The following is a 19,476-nucleotide window of genomic DNA, read 5'->3' on the forward strand; positions in this document are numbered from 1 at the left end:
GCGCGGGCGAGCGCAGGAGCACTGAAGCCGCAGTCTCGGCCCACCGAAAGGTTTCTGGGCAGGCACAGATCTTCCACGGTGTCCCTGCGCGCGGCCGCCGCGGGCAATGTCGGACCTCGCCCTGCCCGAGCCCCCCCCTCCCCCACCCCGACCCGCCAAGGCTCCAGAAGCCACTCGGCCCGTACCCGCCATTCTCTGCCCGCGTATTTAAGAAGCACAACCTAGCCGGCTGCCCCACTCAGTGACAACCCTTCTCAGGACGGACGGGCCCTTCAGCCAATCACCGAGCAGAGCTGGCGAGCACCCCGCTCCCGGGTCTGTGGCGGCCTCGGTGGGCGGGCTAAAGCAGCTAGCAAGTTGAGTGGAGCCACGGCTGACGCGAGTCAACAAAGGTCACGTGAGGCGAAGGGCCTGCTCCGATTGGCCGCAGAAGCCGGGCAGGAAGGGGGGGGGGTCACGACAGCGGCGTGGGGTTCGCTGTGTGACACAATTACAACAACTTTGTGCTGGTGCCGGGGAAGTTTGTGTCTCCCACGAATCTCTCCAGAGCTCCCGGTCCCCGCGCGCTCCGGCCATTCCCGTCGTCCCCGCCTGTGGCTGTCCCCTTCCCGCCCCCGCGATGTGACCCTACAGCCGAGCCGTCGCCGCTACCGACCCAGTGGCTCCACAGCCCCTGCTGCAGCTGCCTTCGCCTCTTCCGCGTTGGGGTTTTTCGCCGCCGCCGTCTTTCGCGGCGGAGGAGGCAGAGATAAAGTTGCTGTGCCAGTCCCGTGCGGAGATTGGGGGCGTCGTTGCGGGCCCCGGCCAGGGGAGGAGGGCTATCGGCGTTGGAGTTGGGAATTCGCTGCGTTTCCATGAAATCCTGCGGAGTGTCGCTCGCTACCGCCGCCGCCGCCGCCGCTTTCGGTGATGAGGAAAAGAAAATGGCGGCGGGAAAAGCGAGCGGCGAGAGCGAAGAGGCGTCCCCCAGCCTGACAGGCGACGAAAGGGAGGCGCTCGGCGGACTGGACAGGTACGGGGCGCGGGCAGCGGCCGGGGCGGCTCGGGACAGGCAGGCGCCGCTCTCCGCCGAGGTTGGAGCGTGGCTCGCGTGTGGTGGCGGTGGGGCGGGCACCTCGGCTGAGCGCCGACGCCGGGGCCTCGGGCTCCGGCAGGGACAGCTCGGCGGCGTTGCGGGAGCACTAACGAGCCGCGTGTGTCTTTTTCGGCAGCCGCCTCTTCGGGTTCGTGAGGTTTCATGAAGATGGCGCCAGGATGAAGGCCCTCCTGGGCAAGGTAAGGCAGCTGCGGGCGGGAGCGCGGACACAGTCCCTCGGGCCAGACGCGCGCTCGCCCGGGGCCCCGCACCCGGGGCCACCACTCATCGTGGCCTCGGACGACAGAGGGGCTTGCGGACAACTAATTCCTGCCCCTGCGCTCCCCGCACCCCCTGGTGCCTCCCTTGCTCTCTTGAGAGATCACTTCTCTCGGAGCCAGAGCAACAGAAGCAGCCGCGCATTTTGGGCCGAGCTCATGTGCGGCGACCAAATTGCTTCCGATGTTAGCGCCCCGGGGAGCTAGGCCGATGATCCCCGGGGCGCCTCTGCAGGGTCCTGAGATCCCGAACGGGGCAGATTGCCTTGGATCCCCCATTAGTTACCTCCCCGGGTTTTTAGGCTTTGTTTAGTCAGGCTGTTGGTGATGTCTGCTGTTAACCGAACGTTTTGGGACGGCTTCTTGTCTCTGCCGCCTGCAGGGGGAAGTTGTCCGTACTTTAGGTCGGTGACGACTTTGCATTGGGTTGGTGACACGTATTTCGATTGCTGTGTGCTTTACCTGAAGTTAGGTGACTTGTTTACTTTTTGGGTCTCTCTGCTATAGATATACCACAGTTTATGTGAGTGCGTTTTCTGGACCTTCGTTTCCTGTGAGTCTGCCAGGGGCGATTGGCGAGGATTCAGGGTGTAGTCTCTGTTTATTTGTGTGGAAAGTTGTTGGTACTGTCATTTACTTAAGTAATGGCTGCTTCTATCGGCCCAAGATGGCGGGACAGGGTGGGAGGAGAAAGTGAAAGGAGGGGGGGGGTTAGGGAGGGAGGAGAGGTAAACATGGAAATAAATAGTATCGAAGAACAGGCCTCCCCCATGGAGTGTGTAGCTCAGTGGTTTAAAAAATTGTCATAGATTATTTGCATGTAGATTTTTTTGTACCCTTCTCTAGCTTGGAAACAGCATGCGCCAGCCTGGTAATGCTGATCAACCTGTAGCACATTTTGGTTACCCATCGGAAGCAAGCTATTGAACAAAGGCTGGAGTCTGTTCCGTCGGCTGCAGTTTATAGTTCCTGACCGAAGTGTGCTTGGAATGGTATTGGGAGGCTTTCTTGTTCATTTGGACCCTGAAACTTGGAGTGTGTATGCAAGCTGTTGCATTCGTTAGACATTTTCTTTGGCTGTAGTCTAGGTTTGCGGTTGACACTTAGCTCTATTATTGCAAGTGAGAAATTTAAGAAAGAAGACTAAAGCCTAGCACCACTTTAAAAAGTTGATTATTTTAATGATTATCTTTTTTTTTTTTTTGGCCTGTATTTTGGTTTAGCGACATTAGTTGCTTTTTATCTCTGGTCACAGGTATCTAAATATAAGAAGTTTTGAGTATAGGCAGTGACCAGAAAACAGAACACGCATAATCCTTTTCAGTAAGTCCAGTTTCTTTGAGCGGTAAGAGCATTTGAATTAAACTTTGACAATATGGGTATTAATTTGCTCCATTAAAATTGTCGCTGGACAAAATGTACAGACTAGTTTTTGAATGATATAAGCATCAGTAGTTGTTGGTCTTCGGCTTTTAAGATTACCCCAGCCTATTTGAAAGTCTTTTATGTAGAAAGACTAGATTTCTGTGAAGTTGTCATTCCAAAGTTAATTAAGTGTTCAGATTGAAGGCCCATTTTATTTTGGATTGAGCATTGCCATTCTACATTGCGTTAAGAAAGTTGCTAGCAGGAAGAATTCATTTTGAAAGTTTGACTAAATTTATTGCTTTTGGTTATGGTGATGAAGAAATAAGTGGAATCTGTTTTATGTACACGTGTAAAGTGCTAGTTCATAATTTCATATCTTAGAAGGCTTGTAATCAGAATCACAGCAGGTGGTGCCTAACATTGGATATTGTATTGTACTAGTGAGTGAAACCTACAGTTAACATTTTAAAAATTGCGCATTTTCAAAATTTTCTAAATGTGCATTATTCATTTTTTTGGTATTTGAATATAGTAACATCTTAAACATGAAAAATTTGTGAAGCTTCATTTTATTTTGGGGAAGAATTATGACTTAATACGTGTCGGGTAGTTTGATAAACTGAGTTAGTATATTGAGCTAAAAAAAAATCTTCACTGGTTTGGGCTAAGTGCTCTTTAGGGTCCTAGCTACTTAGATCAGGACCCAACAGCCTTCATGTTAGAACATTCTATATTACGTATTTTGAACGCTTGGATAGATCTTAGTTGTGTCCTTATTAGCTTGAACATATCCGTAAAATGTATAATATAAATTTATGCTTCACAAAATGTAACTTTTTTCTTCTGCTTGAATTGGATTCTGCATAGAATGAGTGAACTAGAGTCCTTGGAAAGGAGTATTGAGTTATTTAGTTTTATCCATCCTTTAAGTTTCTTGAGAATCTGTATTTTTGGATGTGAGGTTTGGGGAGTGGAATGTTGAGTTATGTTGGTTTTAGAATTATTTCCTATGTAACTCTTTAAAAAAATGTTGACTTTTCTCTACTGTGTGTGTTGGGTGTGTTCAGGCAGTTTAACCGAAAACATAATAAATAATTACCAGAATTCCTTTTTTAGCTACGAATTTTGTTGCATTATTCCCAGAAAAATTTCGTCTGTTCCAAAATGTATTTCACTAAATTTCTTGTGGAAATTTAGTCATTCCTATTTGTTTTGAAAAAAAAAAATTTACCCTTGTGTTTTTATTGCATCCTTAAAGTTTTAAAGTGCACATTTATAAACAGAAGTCTAAAATGTTTTGAAAAACTAAAACCATTACATAAGTATTTTTTATTTGTTTGCAAATTTATTTATTACTTTTTCCTGTGTGAGGCTGCTATATTTCAGGTGATTTCTCCTGGACTCTGCGTTCTTTTGTAAGATCCCATTATGCAAGAGTGATTGAAAGAAGTTTTCTTTGCAGGATTGTCTTTTATATATAGTATGGTGTTTTGTATTTAAAAAATTTAATAAGGTATTTTTGTAGTAATACCTTAAATAAGGCTGTAAGGAACTAGAGCTTGCTTTAAAATTCTTGTAATATAGCATGATCTTTAAATTTTCTCTTTAATGCTGAACCTTAATTTTTGGATAACTTAATTATTCATTATTATTACTTAATTTATGTCTGTGGGTGTTTTGCCTGCATGTATGTCTGTGTACCACTTGGGTGGTGTGACTGGTGAGGCCAGAAAGCTTCTGATCTCTTAGAACTGGCAGTTGTGAATCACTATGTGGGTCCTTGGAATTGAAACTGCATACTCTATAAGAGCAATCAGTGCTCTTAACCGCATGTATGTGTTTGTGTGCACAAAGGAGGGAGAGACAGGGAGAGAGAGCATTGCATGCAGGCTAGAGCAGGCACACTAGCAAGCACCAGTGGAAAGTCAGGAATCCTTGTTCTAGTCTTTCCTATGTCACTGTTATTGAACCCAGGTGGTCAGACTTGGCAGTAAGTGATTATTGACTGAGCCATGTCCCAGGCCCTATAGTTGTTTGTTTCAAACAATCTTATTGTTAAAGTTTGTCTTAAGTATTCTGGTTGGATTTCTTTTTGATAGCTCTTTTAATAGAAAGATTTTATAGAATACTTAGGAATTACAAATTGTTTATCATTTGAAAAATTAAAAATGTATTCTTAAAGTGATATTAAGAAAATACTTGACATTTTTATTTTTGGGGGTGGGTAATGAAAATAATTTTTAAGATCTACTGAAGATATATTTTCCTAAGCTTGGTTTTGCATATGTGAGGAAATTATTAGGTAAGTTTTAGAGGTATCTTATGTTATAATATTGGATTATTGGTGATGTGTGAAAACAAATGTGTACTTTATTTTTGTAAGGACTTAAAGAGGATATTCATTTTCAGTGCTAAAGAACTTTAGTGTTTTGGTTGGAAAAAGTAGTTATAGAAATAGTATCATGAGGGCTGGTAAGATGACTCATAAGGAAAAGGCACTTGTTGCCAAGCCTGAGGACTTAAGTTTCATCACTTTGAACTACAATGAGGAGGGAGAGAGAACTGATTCATTCTACCCCCCCCCCAAAATAAATAAGTATGCCTTGTGACTGAAAATTAGATTTTTAATTTGATTGATTTTTAAACTTGTTTTCTAGTTTGGAAAATTATCTTCTAAACACTTATAGTCAAAATTGCTTGGACAAAGTTTTATGCAATTACTACATATTTGCTAAGATTTTTGCTGTGTTCCCTGAAACAAAATTATAGTAAGAGATTACAGAACATGTTCACATGTCTGTCACAGAATAGAGTTGCAGCAGTACATACTCTTGTTTCTTTGTTTGAGACAGGGTCTTAACTCTAGCCCCAGGTGGCCACTAGGTAATAGTGTTCCTGCATCAGCCTCCTTACTACTGGGATTTATAAGAGTGAGCCATAAGAATGCTTGGCTCTAAACTGGTAATTTTAAATTTGTTTTCTTCATTGAATAGATTTTCTGTAGACTCAGATACAAAAGACAACATTTGACTTCCTTTTACATAATATAGGTTGTTAAAACTGCTTCAAAGGTAAATTTTTGTTACTTGTGTAACAAAAACATACTTAAACTTAAGGTTTATTGCTTAGCAGGCTGCACTCTTTCTGATTTAGATCATGTAACATTTAGCTTTGCATATATATTACCAATGTTCTGCATATTTGAAGGGGATTTTTGTTCATTTTTGCTTTGAAACTTAGTGATGTTTTGATTTCTTTGAAATTGATGTTAATAACTGATAACACTACATTATTAGTATTTTTGAAATGTGGTATCCAGAGAACTAATTTATGGTTTTTTTGGTGTTTTTTTTTTTTTTTTTTTTTTTTTAAAAACACTACCTACCACTTGTCCAAGAATCGAAATGATGGTTGGGCTATTTATGGCTTTCATGTAGTTATTTGCAGACTATTTAATTAATGGAGTTTATTTAATGAAAGCATGATAGTCATGTATTCATACTGACACTTGATATATAATTGCATATGCTTTCTATATTGGTTTATAAGTTATGACAGAAATATTTGAATGCACACCAAGTTCAAGTGCTCAGTGTAGGAAATATGAAGGTAATGTGGATATCATTATGTTAAACTTGAAACTCCTTGAGTGGGGTGGGATTAGTATAAGGATTACTGGCCCATGAATTTTAGGGGCAGAAAGCACAGTGTCCAGTACTCTGAACATTTGTAAGAAAGGTCAGTTTAACATATTACAAAACTCCTAAAAACTATGGCAATTTTTTCTTTGGAGATCCTTACTAATTCTCAATTAGATAGTAACAAGTTGCTTTTTAATTTTGTTTACAAAAATAATCTAAAAATCAGATTTTGGCTTTTTCAGCTCTTCAAAGGATGATCTATGTGTTATATACCTCATGATCTTTCTTTGTAATACTAATATATACTTTCCTATGGTTTTTTTTTTTTTTAAGATTTATGTATGTAGTGTTCTGTCTGCATGTATACCTGCACGCCAGAAGAGGGCACCAGATTTCATTACAGATGATTGTGAGCCACCCTGTGGGTACTGGGAATGAACAGCTAGTGCTCTTAACTTCTGAGCCATCTCCAGCCCTCTATGGGATCTTCAGTGCATTTGTCTGCCAGCTTAAAAGATAAAGATCAGTTTTGGAGGGGTAATCACAAAGTAGTTAAGTAATCACTATTATGGAGAGCGGAACACAGCTAGGGAGATGGATTTTGAACTTTTTACTTTAGAGTTCCTTTCTCTCACGTAATTTTTTAGATTTATTTTATGTACAAGTATTTTCCCTGCATGTATGTATGTATGTATGTATGTATGTGCACCATGCATATATTCCTAGTATATTCAGAGGTCAGAGGAGGGCATTGGATTTCCTGGGGCTGGAGTTACAGATGGATGATAATTGAACTTGGGCCTTCTGCAAGAGTAGAAACATGTCCTCTTAACCACTGAACCAACTCTCCAGCCCTTCTCACTTTGAAAAAAAATTTTAAAAAGTTATTTTTTAGGTTTAAATTTTTTATTTTACGTGTATGATTATGTATGTACACCATGTTTGTGCCTATTGGAGATCAGAAGAGACATTGAATCCTCTGGAATTGGAGTTAACAAATGGCTTTGAGTTGCCAGGTGGGTACTGGGTCCTCTTCAAGAGCAACAAATACTCTTAATGCCTGCCTCTAGAGTCCCTTCTTTTTATTTTTTAATTATGTGCATACGTGTTTGTGTATAGATTTGTGTACATGAATTCAGTGTCCCTGAAGACCACAAGAGGGTGTCAGATCTGCTGGAGATGGAGTTAACAGTAGTTGTGAATTGTCTGATGTGGGAGCTGGAAATTGAACCTGGTTCCTCTGCAAGAGCCATATGATAACTCTTAACCACTGAGCCGTTTTTCCAGGTTCATTTCTTTAGACTCCCCCTCCCCCCGGTTTTTTGTTTTTTGTTTTTTTTAAAGACAGGGTTTCTCTGCGTAACAACAGCTCTTGCTGTCCTGACACTCACTGTATAGATTAGGCTGGCCTCAAAACCCTGAGATCTGCCTTTTTTTGCCTCTCAGTACAGTTGCTGGTAGTTGCATATGTTTTAAAATATATTTATTTTTATTTTATGTGTATGGGTGTTTGTGTCTATTTCTGTGTACTATTTGCATGCAATGCCCTCAGAGGTTAGAAAGGGGGTATTGTATCCTCTGGAATTTGAGTTACAGATGGTTGTGAGCTACCATGTGGGTACTGGAAACCAAGCTCAGATTCTCCAGAAGACTTAACACACTGCTGAGCCTTCTCTCCAGTGTTGTGCCCCAATCACCTCCCATCCCCCTTTCTCATAGGGTGTTACTATGTACAGACTGTTTTGAGATCATGTGGTAATCTTCTTGCCCCAGCCACTTTTGCTGGTTTTACAGTTGAGTGCCACCACGCCTGGCAACATCTATCACGTTATTTTTTATTTATTTAATTCCTCTTGTAATTAAAATAGTTTTAGCAACCAACAAGATGAGGCTATTTGACCAATTTGGGACTCAATAGAAAAATAAAGCTGTGATTTTTGAACATGTTAAATATGTATAGCATGTATTTATGTATAGCATGTATCTTTTTTTGGTGGAATATTTATTTGTGTTTTCCCTGTTTTGTTTTATTTTTTCCCTTGGGTTTTCTTTTTACTATTTGTCTTTGAGCTGTTTAAGTGTCTTTTGGTAATGCTGGCGATAAAATGTTAGACACTGGTGTATACTGGGCAAGCATTCTATCTCTGGCTGGGACAGTGCCATCAGCCTGAGGGTTTTTTGTATTTTGACTTTTAGAAGTATTAGGAATCAGGTGCTCCCAGCCTGCCTTGAGTGGCTTAACTGCAGCAGCTGTAACTCAGCTCCAGCAGCTATGTGGTCGCCAGTGGTCAAAAGGTTCTCTCCATCACAGACTGCTCTCTTATTCTCTCATTCTCTCATTCTCTCTCTCTCTCTCTCTCTCTCTCTCTCTCTCTCTCTCTCTCTCTCTCTCTCTCTCTCGTCCTTGCCTTTCACTCTCTCCCTCCCCCAATAAATCTCTTGTGTGAAATCTGTTGTGTGGTGTAGCCTCTGCACCATTCCTTGATTTGGATCTACCCAGTTGCTTTGCTTTGAATGTTTTAAGTTTTGTCTTTTGTTTTTTGTTTTTTTTTGTTTTTTTTTTTTTATAACAGAGCAAGAGTTACCAATTTTCAGCTGGGCAGTGGTAGCACATGCCTTTAATCCCAGCACTCAGGAGGCAGGGACAGGCAGATCTGAGGTCTAGGTAGGCCAGCCTGCTCTACATAGTGAGTTCCAGGACAGCCAGAGCTACACAGAGAAACCCTGTCTCAAACAAAACAAAACAACACAATAAAAAGAGATACCAATTTTCTAGACATATTCTATTGAAAAATTTACTCATTTGCATATTTATGGTGTGTGTGCAGTGTGCTTGTGCATGGCATAATGTGGAGGTCAGAGGACAACTGACGGGAATTGGTTCTTTCCTTCCACCTTGTGGGTTCTCGGACTAGAACTTTGGTTTACTGGAAAGTGCCTTTACCTGCTGAGGTATCTCATTGACTCTATTCCATGGGTCTTTAATTTTTTTTTGTTTTCTGTTTTTGTTTTTCGCGACAGGCTTTCTCTGTAACTTTGGAGCCTGTCCTGGAACTGGCTCTGTAGACCAGGCTGGCCTTGAACTCACAGAAACAGGCCTGTCTCTGTCTCCCTAGTGCTGGGATTAAAGGCATCTGCCACCACCACCTGGCTGATCTTTAAATTTTTTTATAGGTCCTGAAGACTTTTTTTTTTTAAATGCTTTTTATTATTCAGAGTTTTACGTTTGTGTATGTGTGTGTGTTTGTGTGTGTGGTGTAGTAATAGGAGCGGCGGGGCTGTGTTCCAGCACCCCAGCCGCCTGGCTAGCTTATGCCCCGAAATAATTACACGGACACTGTATTCTTTTAATCACTGCTTGGTCCTTTAGCTCTAGCCCTTACTGGCTAATTCTGATATCCCGATCAACCCATCTCTAATAATCTGTGAGCACCGGTCTTACCGGGAAGATACTAGCCTACGTCCATCCTGGGTCGGAGCTTCATCGCGTGCGTCTGCCCGGGAGAGCGGAGCATGGCGTCTCTGTCTGAGGCGTCTTACCTCACTTCCTCTTCCTCCCAGCATTCTGTTCTGTTTACTCCACCCACCTATGTTCTAAGCTATGAGCCCAAACAGTTTGTTTATTACTTAACCAATGAAGTCAACAGATTGATATATGACACTCCCACATCAGTGTGGTATATGTATGCTCAGATTTGTTTGTATGGCTATATGTGCTTGTGTATGTACATACAGAAGCTAGAAGATAAAGGGTGTTGTCCTCTGTTACTTTGTACCCTTGAGAAAGGATTTCGTACTATATCTAGAGTGCTTTTTTGTTTCCCCCTAGGCTGGTTGAGTGACCAGCAAGTCCCAGCAGTTTCACCCCATCCCCTAGCACTGAGGGTGACAAGTGTGTACCATCATGTGTGGCTTTTGTGTGGTTATTGCAGACTTCAACTCAGCTTCTCATAATTGTCAGGAAGTGCTTCTCTCCGCTGAGCCTGAACTATAAAGTTTGTGGTAAATGCAGTTTTTATGTGTTTCTATTTGAACAAGATGTGAGGTTTAGGTTGAAGTTTATTTTATTTTTGTTGTAATATGTTTAATTACTCCACCCCTATTCTCTAAAAATGTGATATTTTCCATCTAATTGCTTTGTATCTATCAAAAATTACACATAATTCTAGAGTCTTATTTCTTTTGGGTGCTGAATTTTGTTTCATTTATTCGTAGATCTGTTCTATTAGTATGCTTATAATAGCTAAATCTAAGCCTTAATATTAAATATTGTAGTTCTTATTGTTTATTCTGTATTCATTTAAAAGTAAGCTTGTGGGCCTATAAGATAGTTCTGTGGGTAAAGGTGCTTTTGTTATCAAGTCTGGTGATCTAAGTTAGATCCCCAAGATCTACATGGTAGAAGGAAAGAAATAACTCTTGAAAGTTGTCTTATGATGATGGAGGAAGGTCATTGGTTAATTAAATAAAGAAACTGCTTGCCCTGATAGGTTAGAACATAGGTGGGTGGAGTAAACAGAACAGAATGCTGGGAGGAAGAGGAAGTGAGCTCAGACTCATCAGCCCTCCTCTCAGGGGCAGACGCGATAGCTCTGCTCTCTGAGGCTGACGCACGCGATGAAGTAAGCCGCCAGGTCAGACATGCTGAATCTTTCCCGGTAAGACCGGTGCTACACAGTTTATTAGAGATGGGTTGATCAGGATATCAGAATTAGCCAGTAAGGGCTAGAGCTAATGGGCCAAGCAGTGTTTAAAAGAATACAATTTGTGTGTTGTTATTTCGGGGCATAAGCTAGCCAGGTGGCCGGGGTGCTGGGGACGCAGCCTGGCCGCTCCTATTACATTATGATCTTCACGTGTAGCCTAAGGCACTAAAATTATTTTTAAAAAGTTGATATGAATTGCAGTAATAATATATCATAGAATTACTATGCTGTCTTCCAGTACCCAAGTTTGGAGCACTTTTTTATTTAGTTAGGTTTTTTGTGAATTATTCTGTATTTGTTAAATTTTTACCTGTTTCATTTCCTTTGAAACAAATATAAATTATCATTGTAGATCTAAACTGAAGATCACAATTTACACTTATTCCAACTGTGAAGCTGATCTAAATAATATGTGGAGGTCGGGGATAACTTGGGATAGTTGATTATCTTGTAGGAGAGCCTAAGATTGAAATTTTTTTTTTTTTAATTTTTATGGCTGAACTCCAAACCTAGGACCTCATTTCTCTATTGCTGAGTCATATCCCTCATCCCTGTGGTGTATTAAATTATTTGTTTTGTGTTATGTGCAGACACTTGAGGACAGAGGTTGTTGTCAGGATATCTTTACTTCAGTTTTTGGGACACATTCTTTTACTTAAACTGGAGCTTATGGATTTGCCTAGACTGGCTGGCTATTTGTGCCTGTTTTTATGTGAGTGTTGGGGATCTGAACCTCGTGTCCTCATGCTTGCATGGCAGACCCTTTTTTTTTACCAACTGAGCCATCTTCCCAGCCCAGTATGTATGTATGTATGTATGTATGTATGTATGTATGTATGTATGTATATTTTTGTATGGTAACCTTGATAACACATTTATCCTAGGAAGTTTTATTATTATTAAAGATTCCTTGTGTGATATTCTAAGTAGAGATTTATGTTACCTGTTTTAAGTTTTATTTTTTCCTTTCCAACCTTTATGTCTTTTATCACTCTTGCCTCAGTGCAGTGGCTAGCATTTCTAGTAGGTACTGTGTTGAATAAGAATAAAGACAGTGGATATCTTTTCCTTATTCCTGAAGATAGAGGGAAAACATTCAGTTATTTGTTGTAAAATATATGATAGAGCTAAAAAATTTTTTTGTAAGATTACATTTATTCTGTGTGCTTGTGTGTGCGCACATGTATGCAGATCAGTGCATGGCTTGTGGGAGTTGATTCTCTCCTTTCTATGATGTGGATCCTGGGGATCCAACTCAGGTTGTCAGACTTGGTGACAGAAGCCTTTACCTCCTGAGCCTGTATTTAAAAAAAAAAAAAAAAATCAGCTCATGCTAGATTTTTCAGAAGATGCAATTTATATAGTTGAGAATGTTCCTGTATCCATTCTTCTTTACCTAGCTGCTTTTTAACTGTTTAGGAGTTTTTCTCATGAAAGTTGGATTTTGTCAAATGACTTTTTTCCCCCCAAGTGGGTCATTTGATGTGATTTTTACCATTTTTTTCTTTAGTCTGTTGGTGTGTGATAAATATTAAACCAGCTTTACATGCCCAGACTAAAACTTAGTTGCTCTTCATGTATATACTTCATTTGTACCTTGTTGAGTTACATTTGCTAATTTTTTGTTGTTGTTGAATTTTGTGTCTGTGATCATGAGGAGGCTGAATTTCTGTATTTGAGTTCATTTTGGTTTGTAGTTTGGTGTGTAGATAGCATTTGTCTAGCTTTGCTATCATTTACTGTATGCTTACCTTCAGAAAAGGAGTTGGGAAATGTTTTTATTTCTGAATAAAAATTGGTGAAATGGGTAAGCTTCTCTTTTTGAAACTCTAATTAGGAACTCACCATTAATGCTTCTCAGACTTTGCCATGTTTGCAGAATTTTGGTAATTTGTACTTTTGGGGGAATTGGTTTACTTCTTCTAAATTACTGGGTTTGTTAAATAGGAACATAGAATTCTTTATGCTCTTTTTTTTTTATTATTGAGCTTTCAATGGCTATTTGATATGTGTAATGATCCCAAGTTTTATTTGTGACACGAAAAGACATTTCTGGGTCTTTTATCTCTCAATTTTTTTCTTGCTTTTCTTTTCTATTTATTTATTTATTTATTTATTTATTTATTTATTTATTTATTTATTTATTTATTTATTTAATGAGACAGGTAGTTGGTTGGCCTAGGCTGGCTGAGATTAAGACATACACTACTGGCTTATTTCTAGTTTCTTTTTTTAATTTTATTTTTTCCAAATAATTTTTTATTACATTATAAATAATACTTTTCTTAAGCGAGGAATTTAGATTATTTTGTTAGATGATATAGTGTTAGCACATTACCTTTCAGCATTATTGTAGCTGTGCCTCATATATTCTGTAACAGTTTTCGTCAGTTTTATGATTTTTTTTTTAATTCCTCCTGACATTTTTGGAGTATTAACAACTTGTTGAGGTTATGGAGATTTTTTCTTAACTTTATTGCTTTTTTTTTTAGCTTATTTCCATTGTAGTTAGATTTTACTGTGTCTAATTTTTTAATTGTTGTCTTTTGTTTTATGACTTGGTACATATTTTGTTTTCTGTTTGTGAATATTTCTGGGTGCTTGAATATGTATTTTGCTCTTACTGTGTAAACCAACATGATAGATGATGTTAGTTGATTGTGTTTAGTTCTTCTCTGTCCTCGCCAGTTTGCTATCCAGTATTTCTGTGAATTGTTTAGTGTGTGGTTTTGCCTGTCTTCATCGGCAGTTATGGATTTGTGTTTGCTTCCTGTATTTTGAGGTTGATCTGTCATTGCATTTATACCCATGTCTTTTGGTATGTTAATACTTTTGTCAGTATTTAATGTATCCCTTTGTTTTATTGGTGATTTTCCCTGCTCTGTTGTGTACTTTCTCTTACCATAGACACTTTTGCCTTTTTAAAGTATTTAATGTTTACATAGTATTTTTTTTTCCCTTTTTGTGTATTGAAAGTAGAACTCAGGGCTTTGCATATGTTAGGCAAGAACTCTGCCACTGTGCTACACTCTCTGGTATATATTTTTTCATTTTTCTTTTTCTTTCAACTTAACTTGTGTTGTCATACTGGAAGTAATTTTTTGCTCATAGTGTATGTTGTTAGACACTTAAATAAATTAACTCTTCCTGTCTCTCTTAATATCTCTAGGTCATTTATACTTAGAGTTTAAGCCTGCTATTTTATTGTTTCATGTGTGTTTTAGTTATGGTTTCCATTTCTGTGATAAAGCAGCTTAGGAAGGAAAGAGTTTATTTTATTTTGTATTACACTCCAAGGTAACAAACAGTCCATCACAGAGGGAAGCTAGGAAAGAACCTGGAGGCAGGAGCTGATGTAGAGGCCATGGAGGTGTGCTGCTTACTTTTTGGCTCCTCACATTTGCTCAGTCTGCTTTTTTTATACATACACAGGAGAGCCTACCTAGGGATGGCACCAACCAAAATGGGCTGGGCCCTCCCTCATCAATTACTACATAAGACATTGTCCTATTGTCTTGCCTGTAGGCTGATCTGCTGGGGACATTTTCTCAATGATGTTCTCTGTTCCTAAATGACTGAAGCTTCTGTCAGATTGACATAAAACTAGTGAAAAACAAATGAAAATAGCCTCAGGGACCCATATAACAAAACAAATGAGCTAAGATTATTTTCAGAGTTTTGGAAAATGAGAGAATGTAAGATTAAAGAAATATTTAATGGTAGCAGTGGCTGAAAATTTCTCAATTTTATTGAAACAGATTACACATATAGAAAAGGCAAGTAAACACTAAATAAAACAATACTAAAAATACCAGCACCAACATCTTAATAACTAAACTTCTGGAAAGCAGAGACAAAAAGATTCTTGAAAATGACTAGGTAGAAAAGTTTCATCATTTATATGGGAACACCAATTTGAAGGACAGCAGATTTCTCATTTGCAGTCTGAAAAAACAACAACAAATAAAAACTCAAAAAGAAATAATATAACCCTTGTCACATACTGAAAGGGAAATCTCCACTGCATATTTAATATAGAGCAAGTATATACCTCAGGAATGAGAGATAAAGACCTAAAACTAGCCAGCACAATGTATTTTTCATTACTCTTTCTCTCTTCTTACCTTCTGGTGGGATGTACATAAATACATACATGCATACAGACAGAGAAAGAGCACATCTTGGTGTTTTTGAGTGTGATCCTTTATATCTTAGCTTATTTTCTTTGTTATATAGGTCCCCAGGCTGTGTTCATTTGTTTTCACTGTTTTCTCTTTCTTTAGATTGGTGACTGTATTGATCTGCTCACAGATTCTTTTTTTGTCATTTCCATGATTGTGTTAGGCCTAGCCAGAAAGTTTTTATCTTTGATATTTTAATTTTTAGTTTCATAATTTCTGCTTGGTTCTTTTAATTGCCTTTGCCGAGACTTTTCCAGTTTTTTGTTTGTTTCAAGAACAGTTCTAATTGCTTATTTGAAGCATTTTGTTGATGGCTTTTAAATCTATTGAATAATTTAAAACTGATAATAAGCACTATTGCTTGTTTGTTTCCATGTTATATTTTTTTGGATTTTGGAAGGATGTGATTTTTTGATTGTATCATGTACATTTTGGGTATCATATTCGAAGTCTGCTTTTTTTAATAGTAGTCAATATCCTTGATGAGATGTAGGACAAGAGGTGGGGAGAGGGAGGGGTGGGGAGAGGGAAGGGTGGGGAGAGGGAGGGGTGGGGAGAGGGAGAGAGAGAGAGAGAGAGAGAGAGAGAGAGAGAGAGAGAGAGAGAGAGTTAGTTGTGTGTGTGTGTGTGTGTGTGTTTCATAGTTTCAATTGGTCCTATTGACATTTACCCTGGTAAAATGGAAGTCCGCAGAATGGGAACCAGTTTAATACTGTCTTGTCTCTTGAGTGAGACATTAAGATAACATTCTGATTTGCTGTGTTGCTCTAGCGAGAAAGAAGTAGGGAGTTAACTCAAGACTGCTCTCATGCTACAGCATACAGCACAAACCTATTATCTCTGTTCTCTTCATCCCTGTTGATGCCAAATATAAAGTTAGAGCTCAGCTCACAGTGATTGCCATTGGCACAGGGGAACAATTTAAACTTCTTGTGGGCCTACTTACTACTATGTTTCAGTGCTGGATGGATGTGATGGATGTGGAAGTTCTGCGTCCTACTGGGTCCCATTGCCACTATGGTGACCTTGTTCAATTTTCTTGATACTGAATTAGGGTGCAGCTTCAGCTCCTTGCTGGGTCCTACCCACCCAGGACTGTTACGAGTGTGGGGTGGTGATGCATAATAAAGTGACTGCCTTAGCTTTAAGTCTCCTATCTGCTAGGTCAGTGGTTGTCAGCCTGTGGATCGAGACCCTTTTGGGGATGAATGTACCTTTCATAAATGAATGCACCTTTCACAGGGGTTGCATGTAAGATACCCTGCATTATCAGATATTTAAGATTCATAACAGCAAAATTAGTTATGAAGTGGCAATGAAAATCATTTTATGGTTGGGGTTCACCACAACATGAGGAACTGTATTGAAAGGTTGCAGCATTAGGAAGGTTGAGAAATACTGTTCTCTACTCTAAGTTCTCTAAGTGGGTAAATGGGAGAACCTTGTTCTTTTACTGCATGTGGCTTAGATTATCTCCTCTTTTCTGTCTTGCCACTAACCCAGTCATGGGCATAGGAGGTGCACTTTCCTTTGCTTCTGCCACTCGTAGAAAGAAGGTGAGCTTTTTAACTAGCCCATCTATAGTATCTTGATAAAATTAGAGTACCCTTATCAATGACCTTGAAGATCATTGACTTGTTTTACCCTGCTAACATTACCACCGTGGTAGGAGCTACCATGAGCAAGACTGCTTCTGCTGAGGTGGGTGTGTAAGTCACTTGCCCATACTGCATGGTAAGAGAATCTAAGTACCTCATTTCTGATTTTGGTGGGTTGTGCATAAGTTAGTTGCATGTTTAGCCCTAATCAAATTTTAGGTAGAGGGGTGAGAGCCAGTTTTTTGTTAAGCTGCCTTTTTCTTGGGACTTTGGCTTTGCTTGCATTTCTTTTTACTCTATAATTGTTGAAGGTACTAGATCAGTAGCTTCTGCAGTGATGTTTTGTCCTGGAAATAAGGGAGGTCCTGAGATCTTGAGAAAAGTTGTTGCTGTTTCTTGTGTTATTTCCAGGAATTTTTTGCTTATAAAAGTTAGAACTGGGGAGGATTGAAGTCTTTTAATTTTTTATTGAACTGGAAGTTTTTCCTTGACTTTGATGGTGTTTAGAGTTTTCAAAGGGAAAATGTTAGCTGAAAAGTATTTATCATACATATTAATGAACACAAGTCTTAAAAAATGTCAATTCTCAAGCGCTCTGGAAGCTGAGGTAAGAGAATCTTGAGTCCAAAGCCTGGGCAACATAGCTAGGAAAAAATAATCATAGGAAAATCTTAATTTTTTATTTTTATTTCTGCTTTTAAAATTTCTTTCAGAAAAAATTTACTATTATTATTATTATTATTATTATTATTATAGTCACAATTCCTCTGTGTAGCCCTGGCTGTCCTGGAACTTCTCTGTCGAACAGACTTGAATTCAGGGCTCCCCTTGCCTCTGTCTCCCAAGTGCTAGGGTTAAAGGAATGCCTGGTTAAAAATCTTAATAATTCTACTCATGAATTTTCAGCTCCATGTGTCTTTATCACCTCCTAAAGCCTCCAACTTTTGCCATTACGTTGGTGATTAGTTTTTTTAAACAAGCATTTTTTCCCTTAATTGAAGGTAGATTCTTTTCTCAAAATTTATTCTGATTACAGTTTCCCCTCAGTTTCCTCCCTACTTCCAATCCCATCTGGATCCACTCCCTTTCTGTTTCATTAGAAAAGAATAAGCTTCTAAGTGGTAACAATAAAACATAACAAAATAAACTATGAGCTAAAACAAAAACCATCACGTCAGAGTTTGACAAGGTAACCCAACAGAAGGAAAAAAGCTCAGAGACCCACTCATTTACACACTTGGGAGTCCCACAAAAACACTAAATTGGAAGCTGTAATATATATGCAGAGGACTTGGTGCAGACTTGCAGGCCCTGTGCATGTTGCTTCTGTCAGTGCATTCATATGTGCTTTGCTCATTAGAGAGGGCCTCTCTCCCCTTTGTCTCTTACACTCTTTCAGCCTCCTCTCAAGATTCTTGATATCTGAAGGAAGAAATTTGGTTGGAGACATCCTTTGGTGATTAAATTATAACAAACGGATTTTGAGAGTTATATTCAGACACAAGCACAAATAAGTAAATGTAATTTTTTTATTTTTAAAAGAGTTGTAACAGTGAAGAACATTTAGATAGTTTAATACTGGCTGAAAAATTTCCAGCGTAATAAAAAATAAGGTGTTAAACAATAATTCACATTCAGAGGGCTCAGTGAACTCCAGTTAGATTAAATTCAAAGAGCTGCACATTAATTACAGTAAAACTGTCAAAAGAGAATTTTTAAAGAAGCAACAAAATAGCAACTCATCACATACAAAATTAAAAAAAAAAAACAACAGCTTGATTCTTTTAGAAGACACCATGGCAGCCAGAAACCATTGGAATGACACATTAAAACTGTTGAGAGGAAAAGATGTCCAACCAAGAAGTCCATATATCCATGTGCTTGTATTCTTAGAACTTGTGTCTTGTTTGCTCCCGTTACCCTAGTTTTTGAGCCTATACTATGAGTTTTGTAGTATCCTTCAGCTACCATCTCAGACCATTTTGATATTCTTTTTTATCCAGGATAGCTCAAACTCACAAAAGAAAATCCTGGCTCCCTGGTAAGAGTATCACTTCCCCATCCTTCAGCTCTTTCTCTTCAGATTTACCAGCACATATTATAATGTCAGTATCTGCAGTTTGTTTTTTGATCCTCTCTTCTATTTCTATTTGTGTACGATGCGAAGATTACCCTGTCCCTACTCAGTCTCCCTATTACTTTTTCCCTGTGTTAAGTCAACACTTATATTATGGCTATGTGTGTTCAGTATGATTTTTCCTTCTTATGTACAAGTTTTGTTTTGACACATGAATTGGTTTTTTGATGCTGTCAGTTTTCCTTTTAGTGTTGTAGGTCCCTAGACATTCTTTTGCTTTATTTCTAAGCAGTTCCAAAAGTACTTTTCTTTCCTAATCATTTTATCTACTTCTGACTGTTGCTTTATTTGCCCCGTTATAACTTGATTATAATCCTGTATCACTTTAATCACCTAAAAGTGAATTTGTACATGATTCGGTTAATAATAAAATACTGTTTTCTGGACTGGAGAGGTAGCCCAGTAGTTCAGAGCTTGTTCCCAGCACCTGCAGGAGGTGGCTTACAACAGACTGTAACTCCAGCTCCAGGGTATCTGATGCCTCTGCAAGTG

The 19,476-nt window shown here is 39.2% G+C and overlaps 1 protein-coding gene across 14 annotated transcripts in view; it reads left to right on the plus strand.

Moving 5' to 3' along the window:
• The first annotated feature begins 374 nt into the window (after positions 1–374).
• The window catches only part of LOC121441027 (lysine-specific demethylase 6A), a 134,881-nt gene continuing 115,779 nt past the window's right edge, over positions 375–19,476 (plus strand). For 13 of the 14 annotated variants that reach the window (XM_041642155.1, XM_041642156.1, XM_041642157.1 and 10 more), the window contains exons 1-2: positions 378–1,012; positions 1,212–1,275. In XM_041642155.1, the coding sequence (XP_041498089.1) occupies positions 855–1,012; positions 1,212–1,275 (222 nt within the window). In that variant the 5' untranslated portion in view covers positions 378–854. Of the gene's footprint in view, positions 1,013–1,211; positions 1,276–19,476 lie in introns of all 14 variants that reach the window. The other variant, XM_041642168.1, reaches the window with a different exon arrangement.

The sequence above is a fragment of the Microtus oregoni genome, unplaced genomic scaffold (assembly GCF_018167655.1).
Source record: "Microtus oregoni isolate MIOR12 unplaced genomic scaffold, Mior012 000073F_000, whole genome shotgun sequence".
Lineage (NCBI taxonomy): Eukaryota > Metazoa > Chordata > Mammalia > Rodentia > Cricetidae > Microtus > Microtus oregoni.